Below are 18,374 nucleotides of genomic sequence, written 5' to 3' on the forward strand. Positions count from 1 at the left end.
CAGTGTGTGCTCTGTAAAATTTGCAATTTTTCATTTTGGTGTCACCCCTCTGAGACGGTGTCACCCGGTGCGGTCTGCACCCCCCTAGCGACGCCACTGATCATGCCGCAGACATGTAGCATGATGTCCCACCCAGTCACATTATCCTGACACCAGTCCAACCAGTCCTAATACTAACCTGTTAATGCTGAGTGCCAAGCAGGGCAGCTGTTAGTACCATTTTCGTAAGTCTTTGGTATGACTCTGCTGGGGATCGAACCCACAACCTCATGCTTCCGAGATGGATGCTCTAGCCACTAGACCACCAGAGTGGTATAGTAAGAAGTCTTAGTGAATGCCCACTGCTGATATAACATTCCATTAAGGATAAGTTGTTATAAGAATTTCAGAATGGCCAGATCAGCTTTATTTTGATTTAGGACCCTCACCAAGTCACAAGATATCCTGTAGTAGAAAACACCTTGTAAGTATGACATCCTGTTAAGGAGGAGTAGTTATTACAAGATTTTTAAGACTGCCAACAGAGCATTCATGTAGCATATCTGATCATTGCCATTTAATTTATTGAACCATCTATAGGTCATAAGATGTCTTTCAGTACAAACTCTGGCTGACAATTAGTTCACAAGGATTAGTAGTAAGATTTTCAAGCTGGCCATTATAGCAGCCATGTTGTCTGTCAGATCATCCCCACTTTTACTGAGGACCATCTAGATGATACAAGAAGTCTTTCAGTGAAAATCCAATGATGTAAACACCATCCATTCTAGAGGAGTAGTGATAGTAGAATTTTAAAGATGATTGCCATGGCACCCCATACTAAATATCCAAGAGATGCCATTTTCATTTAGGACCAACTACAGTGCACAATGAAACTTTACTCTGATAAGTTTTGGAGGAGTAGTGATAAATGATATTGGGTGATACACAAGTAACACGGCACCATTACATAAATTCTGGACCAATACAGTGGAACCTGTCTTGAAAGACCACCCCTTCTGCCAAAACATAATGGTCTCTCATAGCAGGTCATAATGCAATATGATCAATAAATCTGTACATGGAGAACCTGGTCTTTCAAGACAGGTGGTCTCTCATAGCAGTGGTCACTCAAGACAGGTTTTACTGTACAGATAAAAGCTATTAACCTCTGTTGAAATCATGACATAAAGCAAGTCAGCTGTCAAAATGATATTTTAAACATTTATTTTATGATAGGAACGTATTAAATGATCAACAACATTACTGACTGATTTCTCGGACAAGTCAGGCATATCAATCTCCTCACATGGTTTTTCCATTCTATTGTTTTTCCTCTGTGAATTTGTATATGCAGGATCATAATGATTAATCAAAAGTTCACGAACTAGGTCTTCCCACATATGTTTATCAATCATTTGCAGCCATACATTTATCTTTAAAAGACCATGATATTTTACCAATTTGGACAACGTGTTCTTTAAAGCCTCTGGTTCATGACACCAGTGTGGGTATGTCCTGATAGAATATCTGACTCTCTCATCCAGTGGTACATTTACTTTGAATCTTTCAGCCCTGCACATTTTTTCAAAAAGGTTTGATGGAATTTCTATGCACCCTATACTTCGGCTCTCAGATTCTAACCAGACAGGCCTGTATGGGCTAAAAGATGCCAGATCACGACGCAGAAAGCTCTCAAACAGTTTTTGAGATGGTTGTTCCTCTTTGTACCAAAGACCAAGCACTGAGCCACAATGTTTTGCAAGTCCTTCTAAGTCAAGCACTTGTTCTCCTTGATCTCGCAGTCGCTGGAGAATGTATGTCTTGCCACTTCCGGTCAAGCCTGGTGAAGAAATTAATATTATTACATACCCATTAAATATTACATGCCTGTTCCAATCTTCAATATGGAAATCAATCAGTACTTCCATATTTCTCATCTAGACTAGAATAGTAATAATAATAATAATAATAACAACAATGAGATAGTGCAGTGCTTAATCTTTAGAAGCTGTAAGTGTTTTACAATATTACTAAAAACAACACCATGAACTTACAACAAAATTGTGCTGAAAAGAACTATGCTAAAGAAACATTGCTAATTCTCAAGTCTGTTCTTGCATTTCAAATGTGTGAGTTCTAAGAGCATGTTTGAATGAGATTACACTGTTGTTGTGTCCAAGTTCAACAGGTATGTCTGCCTTGACATAAAAAAGAACAGCCATAGGACACTTTTTTGATACCAAGAATAATGTAAATACTGGTGTCAGAAGAGGAGCGTAAGTATCTAGCTGGGGTGTAGACATGTTGAGGTCAGATAGGTATTTTGGACTGACGGCTGACAACAAAATTTAGCATAGGGAACAGATTTTATGTTTAATTCTGGAGTGAACAGGTAATCAGTGGAGGGTACATAGCAGGGGATGGGGGAGTGCCTAATTCTTGGTACTCTAAAGATGATCCGAGCTGTTGTGTTTTGAACTTTTTGAAGTTTCTGAAGAAGAAATTGAGATAAAACAGACAGAAGAGAATTAGTCTTGAGAGTGCTAAGGACCACACAAGCGTTTTAGTGGCATCAGCTGAAAGAAAAATTCGAATGGAACTGATATGTCTCAGTTCCAGATATGCAGTCTTGCACATGTTCATTATATGTTGGTGTAATAAGAGAGTACTGTTCAGAGTGACACCTAGATTTTATAGTGACTGATTTTAATGTTGGTGTTGCTGATACTTATTGCTTTAAGTAAAGGATGGGAATGAGAAAAAGCCTTTGTGTGGTGATCCAAGTGGCTTTGGTTTTGTCATTATTCATCGACAGCTTGTTATATGTAATCCATGACCACATCAGAAAAGCACCTCTCTATGCCTTGGATGGGTGTAATCTGCATATAAATGGTGAGACATTTGATGATGATCTATGAACCTGAGAGGGTCTGAGTGAACAGAATAAAGAGAATGGGCCAAGGAACAGAACTTTGGACAACCAAATCATAGATCAACTGGGCTAGAATGTTGTCCATTTATGGACACAATTCGTGTGCTGTGGATCAAGAATGATTTAAACCATAATAAGGCAGTATCGCAAATGCTGGAGATGGAGAATTCATGTATCATAGTCTATTGTGTCCAATGATGCAGACAAATGAAGGAGAGTGAGGATTGCAATCTTTCCGCCATTTCCACTATCCAAAGCAGAGAGGTCATTAACTACTTTCAGAAGGACAGTTTCGGTACTGTGGTGAGATCAATATGCCGATTGTTGCAAAAAAGACTATTTACATTAAGATGAGATACCAGCTGGGACAGACAGAGGTTAAAAATGGGGTGATAAGTGTTGTCTATTGTTATGTATATTTGATTTAATTTATATTTGATTTAATTTAATTGTTTGCAAGTTTTAAAATCTTATTTTTGTTTCATTACATGTCAAAATAATGTAGTTTTGTTTACTAGGAACTCCTGTTTTTTTCAGAAAATAGTTTGACCTTGGCTCTTCAGTTGTAAACACCTAAATCTGACCTAGTTCCCGACATTGATTTAGAAATTCAGTGAGAGAAGTAAACAACTTTTTAGTTTTATCTTATTCTTAGAGTCAAATGATTGGTTCTTTTCAAGGTCATACTGGGACTATATGCTTTTATAGGTAAATACTTCTTGAAGGTTCTGGAAAGTTGACCCTCATCCGGAATTTGTTTTGCATATCAAGTTGCTGTATAATCATTGTTTATAGAGATTTTTCTCAGTTGGGCTTAAAAACACTGGGTTGTAAAGGTGTTCTTTTGTTGTGTAGGTTTAATGTTTATTCTAATTATTTGGATTCAAAATGATTAATTCTTTTTCCTGGAAATATATGAGTGCTCATACTGCATTCTTTAACAAAAAAAATTCATTAATTAAAACACCGGATTATTGTTTCATGAATAACACAGAACTGTAGACCTTACAACACCAAAAAGGATACAGTATACGTCATCGCCTTCCATCTTGGATTCTTTGTTGGGAATTGAACTTGGATTTGTTAGAACATTTCATTATTAGGACTTCTAAAATTTAATTCATGGATTATACTTGAATTATTTTTGGATTTGATTCTTAATACCATAAGTTCTTAATTTTTCATTTTTACAGTATTTTTCCAGGGAAATAAACTATGTGTTAAATTTTTCAAAGCTTACTGTTTTCCCTCTTTCTTTTGTTACTGTTATTTTTAGCCTAAACAAGTAACATAAGACTGCTGTTTGCCATAAATGGTGGCCACATTAGATAACAGATCTGCATATCTGTATAAACTTTAAAGAACTTTATGACAGGAAGCTCTCTGTCAAGTTTGGTTGAAATTGGTCTGATGGATTTTTAAAACTTGAAGATACAGAAATGGCAGTCATATTTGGGTGTGGATCGGCATATTTAAACTTGAAAAATCCTCATGCCATGACGTTTTGTCACATTTGAACAAAATTATTTGAAGTTTCAAGATTTTTGTCTATTTTCAGTAAAGGCAGTCATAATTATGGATAAATCATTGAAAAAAGTTGTTCAAATTTTTGGTCTACTTCTAACATCAATGCCCATATTTGATGTTGGATCAATATCACTTATACCAGTTTGAAAGTCTTTCATTCCAGGATGCCCTCTGCTAAATTTGGTCCAAATGGGTCAGTGTTTTTTTATAGAAGTTTTAAAAAGCAATTGCTGACCGATGCAAAACACACGATCGATGTAGAGACATAAGCAGATGTGGTCTCACAGTGGGCTAAATTCATGAATTAATTTTTCTGACATTCAGGTGGCCAAAAATCTGTTCTGCAGATGTCCTGCCCACAAATACCATCATAACATCTGTTACTTAAAAACTGTTAACAAACTTACAATAGCCGTGACAATTTAGGCTTAATTTCTAGTTTTAGAAGTTAACTGAATTACAGTGCTGTCATTTATCCCCATTCAGACCCATCATTTTTAGTCTTGATAACTGTTATGTCCCTATGACCATATGAATTTAAATAAATCTACGGGTGCTTTGCATCACGGGGCTGAATGGAGATAAATTACAGCATTGTAATTTAGTCAAAATTAGTTGAAATTTTATTTAAAGCATATTCAAACCTGCTAAAACTTCCTACATATATGCTTCCCATGCTTTTCTGAAGATAAATTTCCAGGTCCTTTCCATGGTTTTTCCAGGATGAAATAAAAAAATTCAAGGTTCACATATAACCATTACTGAATGGAATTAAAATACATTTTAGATTGTAAAACATGCATTTTCTAAATCTAAAGATGTTTATCTTTCAAGCCTGTCAAAAATATCTAAGTCAGAAAAAATGATCATATACAAAACCACAAAATGTATCACACGAAACAAATTTGATTATATTCCTTTAAATTGGCATGTAAAGTCATTTCAATGTAAAAAATACAAAATACAAATTCTAACCTTATTTTGCTGACCTGCATTATGTTGCTAAGTGGGAACAACTTAATGAACATAAATTAGTTTTGTTTCCTTTCAAACCTTTAATTCTAAAGAATTCTATAGCAATATATATATATATATATATATATATATATATATATATATATATATTATTACATGCATCTTAGAGAAAAGCAAGATTTTTCGAATAACCTAATTTCCTCAAGATGATCTGGTTAAAAATCCATCTTTTAAAAACATTTTCAAAAGGATCGATTTCAATTTTGAAAAAAGACCTTCAAAATTATATACTGTTGTATAAACAAGGACTGAATTTTCTGTAAAATCAACTTTTCTTCTCGTAATTTGTTAAACCAGTCCCCAAACCTGTATTAATACTGGGGCTTGTATAGTTTTTTAATATATAATACACACGTACAAGGGACAACATATTCTCATTTCAGCTCCGAGATTCAACAATTTGGACTACAAATTTGGCTTAAAACAAATAGCAGTCTGTTTTCTAATCCAGGTTTCCTCTGAAAATCTCCACCCCATTATTTGGACATTCAGGTTGGGGTGTGAGGCCATTGCAATTGCATATCGAAATTATGGAATTTGACGCCACCGCGCAGTAGCAACATATGGTAATTGCTTACCAGCGGGCCTAGTAAATTTAAATTTGTGTTATATCGACTTATACCTGCAAGAAATCGATAGAAAAATGATTTATTTTCTCAGAAATGTCAAGTATTTTAATCATTATGTCTTTAATCTGCTGACAGACTAGAGGAAACTATGGCATAGATGAAACATGACCTGGTACACGCAATATGCATTACTAGTCACATGACTTCACAAATCTCAAACAACAACATCGGAAATCAAATAGTCACATGATATCAACAACAAACTCCTTTTAAATGTTGTTGTACAGAAATTCAATTATATTAAACATAAGTCTGATACTTTTTGTAAAAGCCAGCAATCTGGCCAGTCTGATTTATCAAGCAGAGAGCACATGTCAACGTGGTAGTCACGCGATACAACAAAACTCCAGAAGTTGTTCTCAAAGTATATAAATATGGAAAATTTGGTGTTCTTTCGTTTTTGTATTTTTATTACATCCAGTATATGACTTTCATTTAATACTACTTTTACATTTTTCTCTACAACATTTGAAAATGTGGGTTGTTAAGATTTGTGTACTCATGCAACTAGTAATGCAAATCGCGAGTAACAGGTGACATTTCATCAACGCTGTAGTTTTATCTTGTCTTTCAGCAGATTAAAAACTTAACTATTTTAATACTCACAATTTCTGAGAAAATAAGTAATTTTCATATCGATTTCATGCATGTATCACTCGATCTAACGTTTCAAGTTTGCTAGGCCATCCGGTAAGCAGCTACGCTTTGCCACCACCATGTTGGATTCTTGTGATGCTAGACTGGTTTTCATACCTTCCATGTAAGGAAAGATATGGATATCGAGCTGACTGTGAAAATAAAAGTCCACATGACGAATCTAATCCAATTAGCATTTGGATTGACTCAGCATATATGTTTATTGCAAGCACCCAAATGATCCATGCTGCACCCTCTGAATATTCTGGTTTGATATCGATAAATTTGACTCTCTATCAGTTTAACTACGACTCAATTACATAATTGTTTCAGGCCCCAAGTGGTGGCGGAAAATTCCCGGGTTTTTTCCCGACTTTCATCTATAATTGCGAAATTCAAGGACTTCATGGTTGAGAATTTTTTTAATAATTTGCCCTGACTTTTTCCCTGAATTTCTGGTAGTGTGAGAACCCTGTACATATAATGACCACTTGTGTCTGAAGATCAATTCAACAAGATCCAATTATACTTTATTTGATACGTATTTACATATATACCATCCATTATGCTTTCGGTGTAATCACTATGCTTTTTTTCTGTAAATTACATTTTACTCTGACCTGTATATGGGTTGCGCTTTTATAGAACAATCAAAAATAAAAATGAAGCAATGAAAACTTATTTTGGCACTTTTTTATGATCATCTTTTAAATTTCACTTATATAAATTTTACAATTTTTTAATAAGATTACTGCTGCGCAAGAACAGCTTAAGACACAGTGAAAAAGCACAAGCAGCTTAAATCTATGACTGTTCATCAGGCAACTCCAGTACCTCCCATTCAGTGTGCTATAGATGGTATAGAGCACAAACCTGCCTGATCAGCCACTACCACTTTCACAGAAATCAAACCAGTTAGTAATGTCATGGTCAATTTTTAACTCACTGCTTATGACATCAGTGTGTGTATTAAAAGAACTTTAACCTCATGAAATTTACCCCAAAAATAATTTGTTAAGCACTGAGTAGGTATACAGCTGATTAAAGCAAAGTTAGCTTTCCTCATATTATAAAAATCTATAAATCATCTGATTTGAGAATTGGATTTTTAAAGTAAAACTAAAGCTTTAAGAAAATACTAAAACTGTTTTGAAGCCATACCTGTAATCACTCTGAAATCAAGACTGTCTGGTAGTGTTTTGAGATCCTGAACAACTTGATTCCTATATGCCTTGTAACCTCCTTTCAGAACATACACCTGGAATCCAATATTTGATAAAACTATCCCCATACTATTTGAGCGCATTCCTCCACGCCAGCAGTATACTAAGGGAGAGTAATCTTGTGACTTGTTTGAGAAGTAATTCTGCAGATGTTCACTTATGTTATGAGTCACAGCTGCAGCACCAGTCTTTCTTGCAGAAAATACATCTTTGGTGTACAAAGTTCCAACAGTGATTCGTTCCTTATTGTTCAGAACTGGCAAATTTACAGCACCAGGAATATGATCAATTTCATATTCTGCAGACGTTCTGACATCTATGATTTCTGAGACTTTCAAGTTTTCTTCAAAGGGATTTTCAACTGTTTGAAGGGACAATTGTCTTTTAAGTGATTTTAAAAGGCAATAATTTATTCTGAAAAGCTGTCTGCAAAGAAGACCAATTTTACTTATATTTATGGATATCATTGTCTTTAATATGTGTGATTTCTTAGATCAAGAGGATATATAATGTGTATCAAAGTACTCAACGGGCTTCTTCTATGTTTCCTCAGATGTCAAGTCCTTGGCAAGCCATAAGCTGGTGCATCTGTAAAGAAAGTAAAACATGTTTAAGTAGTTTTTATAAACAAGATCACCTATAAAAAGTCACTGCAAATTATGAAAAGTACCTTTACTGAATACAATGTAGCAATAACAATTTCAGATCATCATTGAATTTGAAAGTGAATTTCAAAATTAATATTCAGCAATACATGTATCTGTGTGAAGTTCATTGGGTTTTATTTGAAGGCTAGAGAATTCTTTTGGCCAGTGTAGGAATATCTAAAAAATTCATTCAAAAATACAAGGTTAATATGAAGGATAATTTGTTGATTAGGGGTACAATTATATCTGCTTATAAACATATGTATTGATTAGAAGCACAGATTATTCATGATAATAAACATGGACGTTAACAAGAGGTACATTTGGGTGCACAACATATTACTTGTACTAAAGCCGCACTTTTATACCGTTGGGCCAGATTTTCATGCAAACTGACATTGTTTGGTAGTTCAGGACTTTAATAACTTGCCTTCTATTTTAAACAGAATATGAAGAAAAAAATCCAGATTATCATGCTATTTCACAAAATCTTTGATTGGGACAAGTAAACAACTGTTGAAATGCATCTAAACATTTCAAATCCTGCTAAAAGAAATGTGACTCAGATTTGATTCTGGAACTGATTTTGGACCATACTACAAATAATTTATATGTATTTTAAATATTTATAAAATTCTTAATGAAAAAGGTGACAGCAAAATAATATACACAAACACGCACACACCCACACTTATGACAATGCTTAAGCCAGACGTGACCTGCATGCATAATCTGTGGATATATTGCCACATGCACAATGTTATACCTATTCATACACAATGTGGCACACATCCATGTCATAACACTATATCAAACCTGCAGCACTAACTAAAAATAAATGAATGTAAGTGACAAGAACTCTCCTTATCAGCTGGGAGCACTGTGATTTACTGGCTACTTTTACTTTATTCCCAGCTAATTTAAAAAATATCCTATATCCCCATTGCAGGAGGTCAATGAAACCTGCCACCTATTTTGGCAACTCACCCTTCAACCATAAATCTAATGGAAGGCCTTGAATAAGGGTGTGTGAGAAAGCTTCTAGTAGCTTCACCTGAGTTGGTGGTTTTACCTGACTTTTTCTGGGTTCTTCCTCCACAAAGTTATGCTCTAGTTCATGAAATTGGAGTCACTGAAATTGGAGCAACATGAAGTGTGGATATGTTTAACCTTACATTTTATCAATAAGGTGGCAATATTTTACTTTACTGCATCATTGGTAATAAAAAAGGCCACCAAATTATCCCTCCCTTAACATGGTGACTACAAATGTGTTTATTTAAAATTGAGTTTAATACTGCTTAAACATGGACATATTTTGTAGAAGTATATAAACATAAATGAAACAGGGGTAATTATGGTAACAATTCTGAGTGTGAATTTATGAAAATGACAATGTATGGCAAAGGATACATCTATCATCTGATGCTGCTGACACATGTGACTTGCTGGATATTTCATTCTGTAACTAAAGGTGAAGCTATAAAAATGTTTTTTGATAAGCACAATCAAGAGTTTTAGACCATGTTCTGAAAACTTATGAAAATGTATTTTTGGACCCCCCTTTACACACATTTCTGTTGGTGAAAAATCACACCATGCAGCATAAAACAGTTTAGACATAGTTTTAAAAAAATAATCTGATTCAATCATATAAAAAAATTATCTGTAGTTAGTTGCAAAAACTGGTACTATATTGTATTCATGTCCTATGCCTACACATGGTTAGCCTTTCATTCCTATAGTATTTGCACACAATCCCATTTCTTTATATGTCCCCCTACCAAATCTGGATATAAAGAATGCACAAAACTTAGTCATTTCATTTGTCATTTTATAATTTCTAACCTCGTGTTGTCACCAGGAGGTAACCAACTGTGTCAACTTATTGTCATTTAAAATCAAACAGAAAATCTGTGTAAACAAGCAAGCTGACTGTTCACTGTCCTTTACTGGTTTCTAGAACAGCCAACTGCAGCAATAGCTGTTTCATCTGCGTCCAATATTTGCAATGTCTAGTTTTAATATTTCTAAAACAAAGGAATTCGATATATGTATTCAAAGAGGTATAACTCCAAAATGTACAGAATTAGTGAGATTACTGAAGACGATGAACTACATAACACCAATTACTTGAAATCGTAGACTAGCCCATGCAAATATGACAAGTGTGTTACAACAAAACAAAAAATTTGATAAAATAACAAACTGACAGTGTCTGGAACCTCCTGCTGACAAACAGGTTAGAAATTATAAACTGATGAATGAAACTACTAAACTTTCTTCATTTTTGATATCCTTGATGCCATTTGTTTTCTTGTTTCCAATTCGCAGATGGGTACAATCAAATCTGAGTGTGTACGAACACTATTCAGTATAGTGCATGTCAATGTGGTCATGTATGCGCATTTATTCAAGTTAAATTAAATATTAATTGTTGATCAAACACTTAATACTAAAATAGTTTAGCCAAACTCTATTCAATTCTGAATTGTGGAATGCTCTGCACCTTAAATGTCATAAAAAAACTTCAGGACAAAAATTGCTGATCACTACTGAGGTTTACAATGGTAGCCATTTACTAAACTGGGTCAAAAAAAGAGGATGTCAGGCTTATCATAGCAATTAACAGGGTAGCAAGTAGTAGACAAAAAAATGTCAGCACATGCTCATTGTGACATCACAGCATGAGACATTCAATCCGGTTTGTACTGAATCACACCATTAGGTTGAGCTCATCCAAAAATGTCCACATAATTTAACATTAATTTTTCCATACATATTTCTCGGGTTATGTAAATAATGACCTTCCAAAGGAATATGGATGTATAAGGATCATATGAAGTGAATTATTCCATTGAAAGGTATATGTAATCAAATTCTAAAAAATTACACTTGTTACTGAAATAGTCAGTTCTACGTGACCTGCATAACTTTTATTATAGTCGTGCACACAGTGAATTGTATCATTGCTTCCATTTGACATATAAACGATATACTGTCTTGACATCAGATTTGGAGCGTCATATGTTTCGGAGCAGCTATTTTGTTTCATTGGTATCTCGTGATAACATGTAACTGATGACACAATTTTCAGAAGTTTTCTTGACAGTAATTTCAGACTTTGCTGCAAGTAAAGAACATGCTTCGAGTTTGTCAAAATCCCCTAAGTATATACATTATGCATAACAATGATCAAAAAACATCAAATTGCCTAACACACTTTCTTACCCATTCCAAATACCTTTATTTTTCCATAATGTCAGTGAAATGAAACTCTTGATGCAACTTGTTTGTTGTCGACTGTCAAATGAATAAAAACAGGTGACTTCTTATCTCAACCAACATCTCATTTCTTTCCCTCCTGAAGCCCATTAATGAAATAATTATCAATTTTGCTACTGAATTTAATGACATTTTCTTTTTTCTTCTTTTCTTTATTTCCAGTTTAGAATAAGGAAAAGCATAATCTAATATATTCAAATCAATTTAAATTCTTAAAAAGATAAATATTTATACTTTGGTGCATTAACATTTATGTAATTTTGGCAAGAAAACAGTACTAAACATTTCTAACCCTCTCATAAATGCAATACATGCAGCTTGTATGATTTTCTGAATGGTGAAAAACTGCACTGTTGTTTCTACCAAGAAGCTTCAAAAGCATACACTGATATTACAGAGAAGAAAATAGGTTTCCAGTGGTTATTCTTGCCTTGGAGTGATGCTACTTTCCACGCATGCATTAGCAATTTAAAACTAAGGTCATTAATTGATGTATACATAGGTGTTTTGTTCTGACAGGGATTATACTAAAAAGTGAGTGTTCTGAAGGATTTAATGCCATAGGTCAAAATTAGTCCTATAAGGAAGACCTCCACATTGATATCTATGTTGTGTGCATCAGGGTCTTACCGCCTAACTAACTGTGCTGTGTAGTGTGTTTGATGTCAACTAACATCGTAACGAAAATCATATATTCAGGAATATCTCACACAACTGGCAACTAAAGTAACAACGCTTTTCTACAAAGTAAAGTCATAATGTTTTAGTCAGACTTTACTAAATCTGATGTCTTCTCTCTAATAAATTCAAATTCTCACAAAAGACATGGACCCGTTTTCAAGTTTCATTAGCCTACATTTCAGTTGGCTGGAAAGTGATGAATGCCAGGAACGGCAAAATCGGGTAAAGTTGAAATATTATTCTTTAACGAAACAAATAAAAATATATCATGCCTATTGGAACTGTAAGCAATGATTCGTTTTGTTCAACATATCCCCAACATGAACCCACTTTAACTTACTTCGGTATACCTTGACTACCGTCGCATTGCAACAAATTCAAATGTATGTCAATGGAACATGAAAATGTGTCCATTTGCTAGTATCATATTTTCATTCTGCTAGGACCGCTCTGGTGGCCTAGTGGTTAGAGCGTCCACCTTGGATGCGGGAGGTCGTAGGTTCGATCCCCGGCCGAGCCATACCAAAACTTACAAAAATGGTACTAACAGCTGCCTCGCTTGGTGCTCAGCATTACGAGGTTAGTGTTAGGACTGGTTGGCCTGGTGTCAGTGTAATGTGACCGGGTGGGACATCATGCTACATTTCTGTGGCATGATGCCCCAGTGCTAGACATCACTATAAACTGCCACATTGCAGACATCGTAGCGATATGACTAAAAAATTGTTAGAGCTACGTTAAAAATCGAAATCACACACACTCATTCCGCCAGGATAAAGACAGCACAGTAAGTATATTAATTACACATAAATTAGAGAGTGTTGATATAGGCTGCCAAGTGTGTGAGATGTTCCTGAAACTTTGATTACTCATTCCGATGTCAACGACATCGGAACACGCTATACAAGGCCGTTATTTAGATAGTAAGACAGGTTACAGGTTAGAACCCCCATCCCCTGATTCGCGGACGGATACTCCAAACTTTCTTTGTAACGAACCCCTGTGGTCACAAGTGCCTGTGGCAGACGCCAAGCTTCCAAGGTCGAATTACGTTCCATGATTCCCTAAACCAAAACAACATTCAGACTACCATGTCATCATGCAGCATGCGTTTACCTAATGGGCACCCTGACAGGATAGCTGTGGCTCACTTTTAAACTTATTTTCACTAGAAGTTTAAAATCAACACGTGAAAAGATTTGTTACTCTTATCATAACCCTAGTATGAGTATTCAAGGGGGAAAACTCCAACAAAACTAAAACTACTAAATATCGTGCATATACAATTCAATTGTTAGACCAACGAGTGCTTCTCTGCAAGTTACCATTATTTGTTAAATATCTGGCCGTAAGAGACGGTCAATAATAATAAAAATAATAATAATTAAGTGGCGGAGAACAATTTGTTGGTCTGACATATTGTTCTCTCTCTCTCTCTCTCTCTCTCTCTCTCGCAAGCTAGCAAGCAAAAAAAAACAAATGCAAATGTAGTGGTTCAGAGTTGCCAGAAATTATAAATAAATTTCGGGTAAGAGAAAATGTACGTTTGATGCCAGTTGCCTAATTTTGACCCCATTTTATTTTTATTTTTTATTTTTAGTCACTTTTTCAAAAGCCACATTTTAAGTCTAAGTGAAATTAAACATTGCACGGAAGTCTGGAGCAAAATCGGAATGTAACTTTGATCATTTTAGAGAATGTTATAGGCCGTTTCTATGTTACGAAATTTTTTAATTGCAACGGGAATGTGATATTAGAATTCTTAGATACAATCGAACACATACATTAATATACCATCAAGCACCTACCTCTTTTTGATATAATATTCATCATTTAGTTTTTGGATAATAACCCACACAACACTTATTAACCTACTATCCAATAAATCACTTTTTGGTTTACTATCCAACACACACCCTATAATCCAATGAAAAGGGTAGGAATATTTATATACACACGCTGTATTACATACACACAAACATACTTTCACACAAAAGTAGGAGTATTTACAGACACATTATACCCACACAGGCATACTATCACACACAAGAGTTGGGTAAGAGGGTTTAAGTTTTAGTTGGTATGCACTTGTCCCTATTGATCTCTGTATTGATAACCGTAATTATTTTTATGTCACCTCAAGCAACACTCAAAATAGTATCGTCAGTAGTGAATAGGGATACCGTAGCGTCAAGGGGACTGTAATGTTAAACTAGGAGGGTTGTACCCTGGCGTCTATGTAAATTTAACATGGGGACTGTATAGCGTCAAGGGAAATTGAACATGGTGGGACTGTATAGCGTTAAGGGGAATTTAACATGCTGGGACTGTATAGCGTCAAGGGAAATTTAACATGGTGTAACTGTATAGTGTCATTGAACATGGGAGATGGATAGAACACATAGTCAAAACTGTAATCAATAAGTGGCCATATTTATATTTCAGTTACCCGTCTATTGGTATCCAAATAATCAATAGGTATCCATATTTATATTTCAGTTGCCTTTCTATAGGCATCCATACAAGTAGTAAAGGGGGACACCCTACGTACAATGGGAATTAGCATTACAGGGACCCCTGGGACACTCTGCGTACAAGGGAAATTTAACATGGAGAAAAATCGTGGGACACTCTACGTAAGTAGTAAATGGGGTGAGATTAGCGACAATGGGAATTAGCATTACAGAGACCCCTGGGTCAGATTAGCGACAAGGGAAATTTAACATGGCGAAAAATCGTGGGTCAGATTAGCGACAAGGGAAATTAACATGGAGAAAAACGCTGGGCCACTTTAGGGACAATGGGAATTTAACATAGAGTTTGGGTCTGTCTAGGGACAAGGGAAATTAACATGGGGAATAGAGTTTGGGCTTTTGGGATTTTTTTTTTAAAATTTAAATTTAAATTTAAATTTAAATTTAAAAAAAGGGGTAGGCAATGGAAAGGCTATCTCTTCTCGAGAAATATGGCTGGCCCTGAAAAGGGCCTTTGGGTTTTCTTCTGCTTCTAGTTTCTTCTTTTTCTCCACCAAGTTCTTATTTTATCTCCAACACTCTTTCTCTTCTTTTCTTTCTTTTTTTTCTCCTGCTCTTCTTTCTTCTTCTTCTCTTCCTCCTCTTCTTTCTTCCTCTTCTCATTTTCTTCTTCTTTTTCAATCTTTTCGTTCCATTTGCTTATTCTTATTCTTTCCTCTTCATCCTCCTTCTCCTTCTTTATCTCTTTCATGACACCACTAATCTTGTCCTTTACCTTTTTTAAGTTATTAATTTCCATCTTTACACGATGGGGACTATAGGAATAATGGTCTTCAACCAGTCTTATCAACATCTGCTCCATCATTCCTAAGTTGTCTAAAACGTCTTGTAATGTTTGTATTTTGTCCATTTGGTTAGAAGCCATCTTCTTTTTTTATTCTTTGCAGAATGGTTTGAACGACGAATACTGTGGGTTCTTATACTTAAAGCGCGTACGTGAAGGAAAACATCCCCCTAAAACGTAAAATTGATCTTACCTAGATCATGACCAAACAACGCGCGGACGTGAAGGAAAACATCTCCTACTTTTTCATTTCATATAATAAAACCCAAACTATACTCTCCACATACGCTAAGAAACAATAAACAAATCCATAATCTACTATCCACACAATCGTACGTGAGCGGGTACAAACACAAACACACAAACACAAACACACAAACACATACGCTAAGAAACAATAAACAAAATCCATAATCTACTATCCTCACAATCGTACGTGAGCGCTTACACATCATGACCAAAAACAACAACGCGCGGACCTAAAAGAAACACTCACTCACTTTTTTATGCTACCCATCACTATTTTAAAATTTTTTATAAATCACTTCATTAGACTATCCACATACGCAAAGCAATCCAATCTAACTCCAAATATACACCTCAAACACAAAAAAAAACCATGATTTTAATCTACTATTCATACCAACTTACTTAAGCACTTACTAACACACAAACACATACCCTCACATTTTTTAAAAAAGAGTTAGTGTTTTTTTTCACACTACTCTACCTACACACATTGGCAAATCGATTGTTATTTCTTTTCTAGAGTATTGGGGTAGCCCTGAAAAGGGCTGTTTTTTTTTTTGTTTGCTATGGCATTCTTTTTTTAGTTTCTAAGAATGCGATGTCCTCTGAGGATAGACTTTCTGGCGATAGGTCTGCTTCTTCGGAAAGAAAAGAAGAACTCTTTGGTGTCGATACGGCAATCGACAAAGCCTCTGTCAGGTTCAGGTTGCTGCTGCTGTTGCTCTTGTTGTTGTTGTTGCTGCTGTCTCTGAAGTCTGTACTTCTCTGTCCATTCTTCTTTTTCCCTGTTCATTTCTTCTCTGAAGAGCTCTTCTATCAGGTCTTCAGTGATTTTTAACATTCTCACATTCTCTATTTCTTCTGGCTTCGGTATCAGACTGTGTCTGACCCTATGCAAATTCACGTAGGCTTCGTTGAGTTTAGCTAGTTTGGAGCACATCTTCTTAGGAGGATGAGTCGACAATGGATGGTTAGCTGGAAACAACCCGGTTCTTAAAGTTAAAGCGCAGACGTGAAGGAAAACATCCCCCACACGGTTTTTGAGTCGCAACGTTTAGTGAGTGTCATGAGAGGGATAGTAAGAAATGAAAGAGCATCAATCCAACATTCTTATAGCTAAACAAAAGACAAAGGCATTTTTTTTCAAAACACAACATTTTTTATTCAAAAATCACTTAACACTAAACAACAACTCTAACATTTTTAACAATAATCCAACAATATAACATCAAACAATTCTTTTCAAAACACAACATCTTTTATTCAAAAATCACTTAACACTAAACAACAAGAACTCTAACATTTTTTAACAATAATCCAACACTAAAAGTTTCTCCACTAGGTAAAGAGGGATAACAGTCTTCCATGGTTTCTAGTAATCTAGGATGACTTCTCTCAAACTGTTGATTTCTATGGTATTATCGAATTCTGCATACAGGATGACGTTCACCGTTTCATCAGGGTCTCGGTCTTTAAACTGAATTTCCACACGAATCTGGCCGGATTTTATAGGGTGGAAATGTCCCTCGTCGCTGCCTTGGTCTGGAGTGAAATCGAAAGCCCACAAAGCGTAGCCTCCTGCATAATCCTCGTACGTAATACCGTGACTGGTATTGGTTCCTAACTGTCCGGTGGCTTCGTACAGGGACAAGTACGATCTCAAGTAATTCTTCTTGGTAAAGTCAGGTTCGAAAGGTCGGGTACACAAGGTCTTGCCATCGCGACTGACTTCGATTTTGGACACGCCAAAGTGTTGAAAGTAGAAAGGATTTTTTTCGGCAGCTCCGTTGAAGGCTGTATTCTCGACGATACCAACGATCAAACGTTTGGGTAACTGTCCTTGGAACAGATGATCTTCGATCATGGATCGCTGTCCCTTGGGAATGGTGAAGGTTTTCACTTCCACGCGTCGTATGGGATACTTGGCGGTCGTTCTACTCAACGTCTGACTGATGTCGTTTCCCACTTTAGGTAACACTTCCACACGGCGTACGTAGAGTCTGGCTTCTAGGATTTTGGTTTTGTAACCGTCACTATCAGCCATCAAATGGAAAGCGGCACTGCTACGATTCAGTCTCAGGCGGACATCCACCCCGTTCAGCAAATACTTTTCTTGCAACCACATGTCCAAATGCAAACGATCCATCAGTTCTAAACTTGTGTCGGCTCCCGTGATTCTCTTTCTTCGTTCTACAAATCCATCATTGTTGTCTTTCTTTTCATCAGTTTC

The 18,374-nt window shown here is 35.6% G+C and overlaps 1 protein-coding gene across 3 annotated transcripts; it reads right to left on the reverse strand.

Moving 5' to 3' along the window:
* Positions 1–1,189: 1,189 nt before the first annotated feature.
* On the reverse strand, positions 1,190–13,802 carry LOC149806786 (uncharacterized). Of its 3 annotated transcripts, none has more exons than XM_089957624.1 (3): positions 13,694–13,802; positions 7,903–8,552; positions 1,190–1,822 (listed from the first exon to the last, which is right to left on the reverse strand). In XM_089957624.1, exons 2-3 carry the CDS (start codon positions 8,429–8,431, stop codon positions 1,197–1,199), a joined length of 1,155 nt encoding a protein of 384 aa, XP_089813750.1. In that variant the 5' UTR covers positions 8,432–8,552; positions 13,694–13,802; the 3' UTR covers positions 1,190–1,196. The 3 variants fall into 3 exon arrangements, with proteins under 3 accessions (XP_089813750.1, XP_089813765.1, XP_089813756.1); XM_089957639.1 differs by lacking the exon at positions 13,694–13,802 and adding an exon at positions 11,856–13,591; XM_089957630.1 differs by lacking the exon at positions 13,694–13,802 and adding an exon at positions 11,843–13,591.
* Between the last annotated feature and the right edge of the window lie 4,572 nt (positions 13,803–18,374).

Source organism: Sinohyriopsis cumingii, chromosome 1, assembly GCF_028554795.1.
Source record: "Sinohyriopsis cumingii isolate HCF-2022 chromosome 1, ASM2855479v2, whole genome shotgun sequence".
Lineage (NCBI taxonomy): Eukaryota > Metazoa > Mollusca > Bivalvia > Unionida > Unionidae > Sinohyriopsis > Sinohyriopsis cumingii.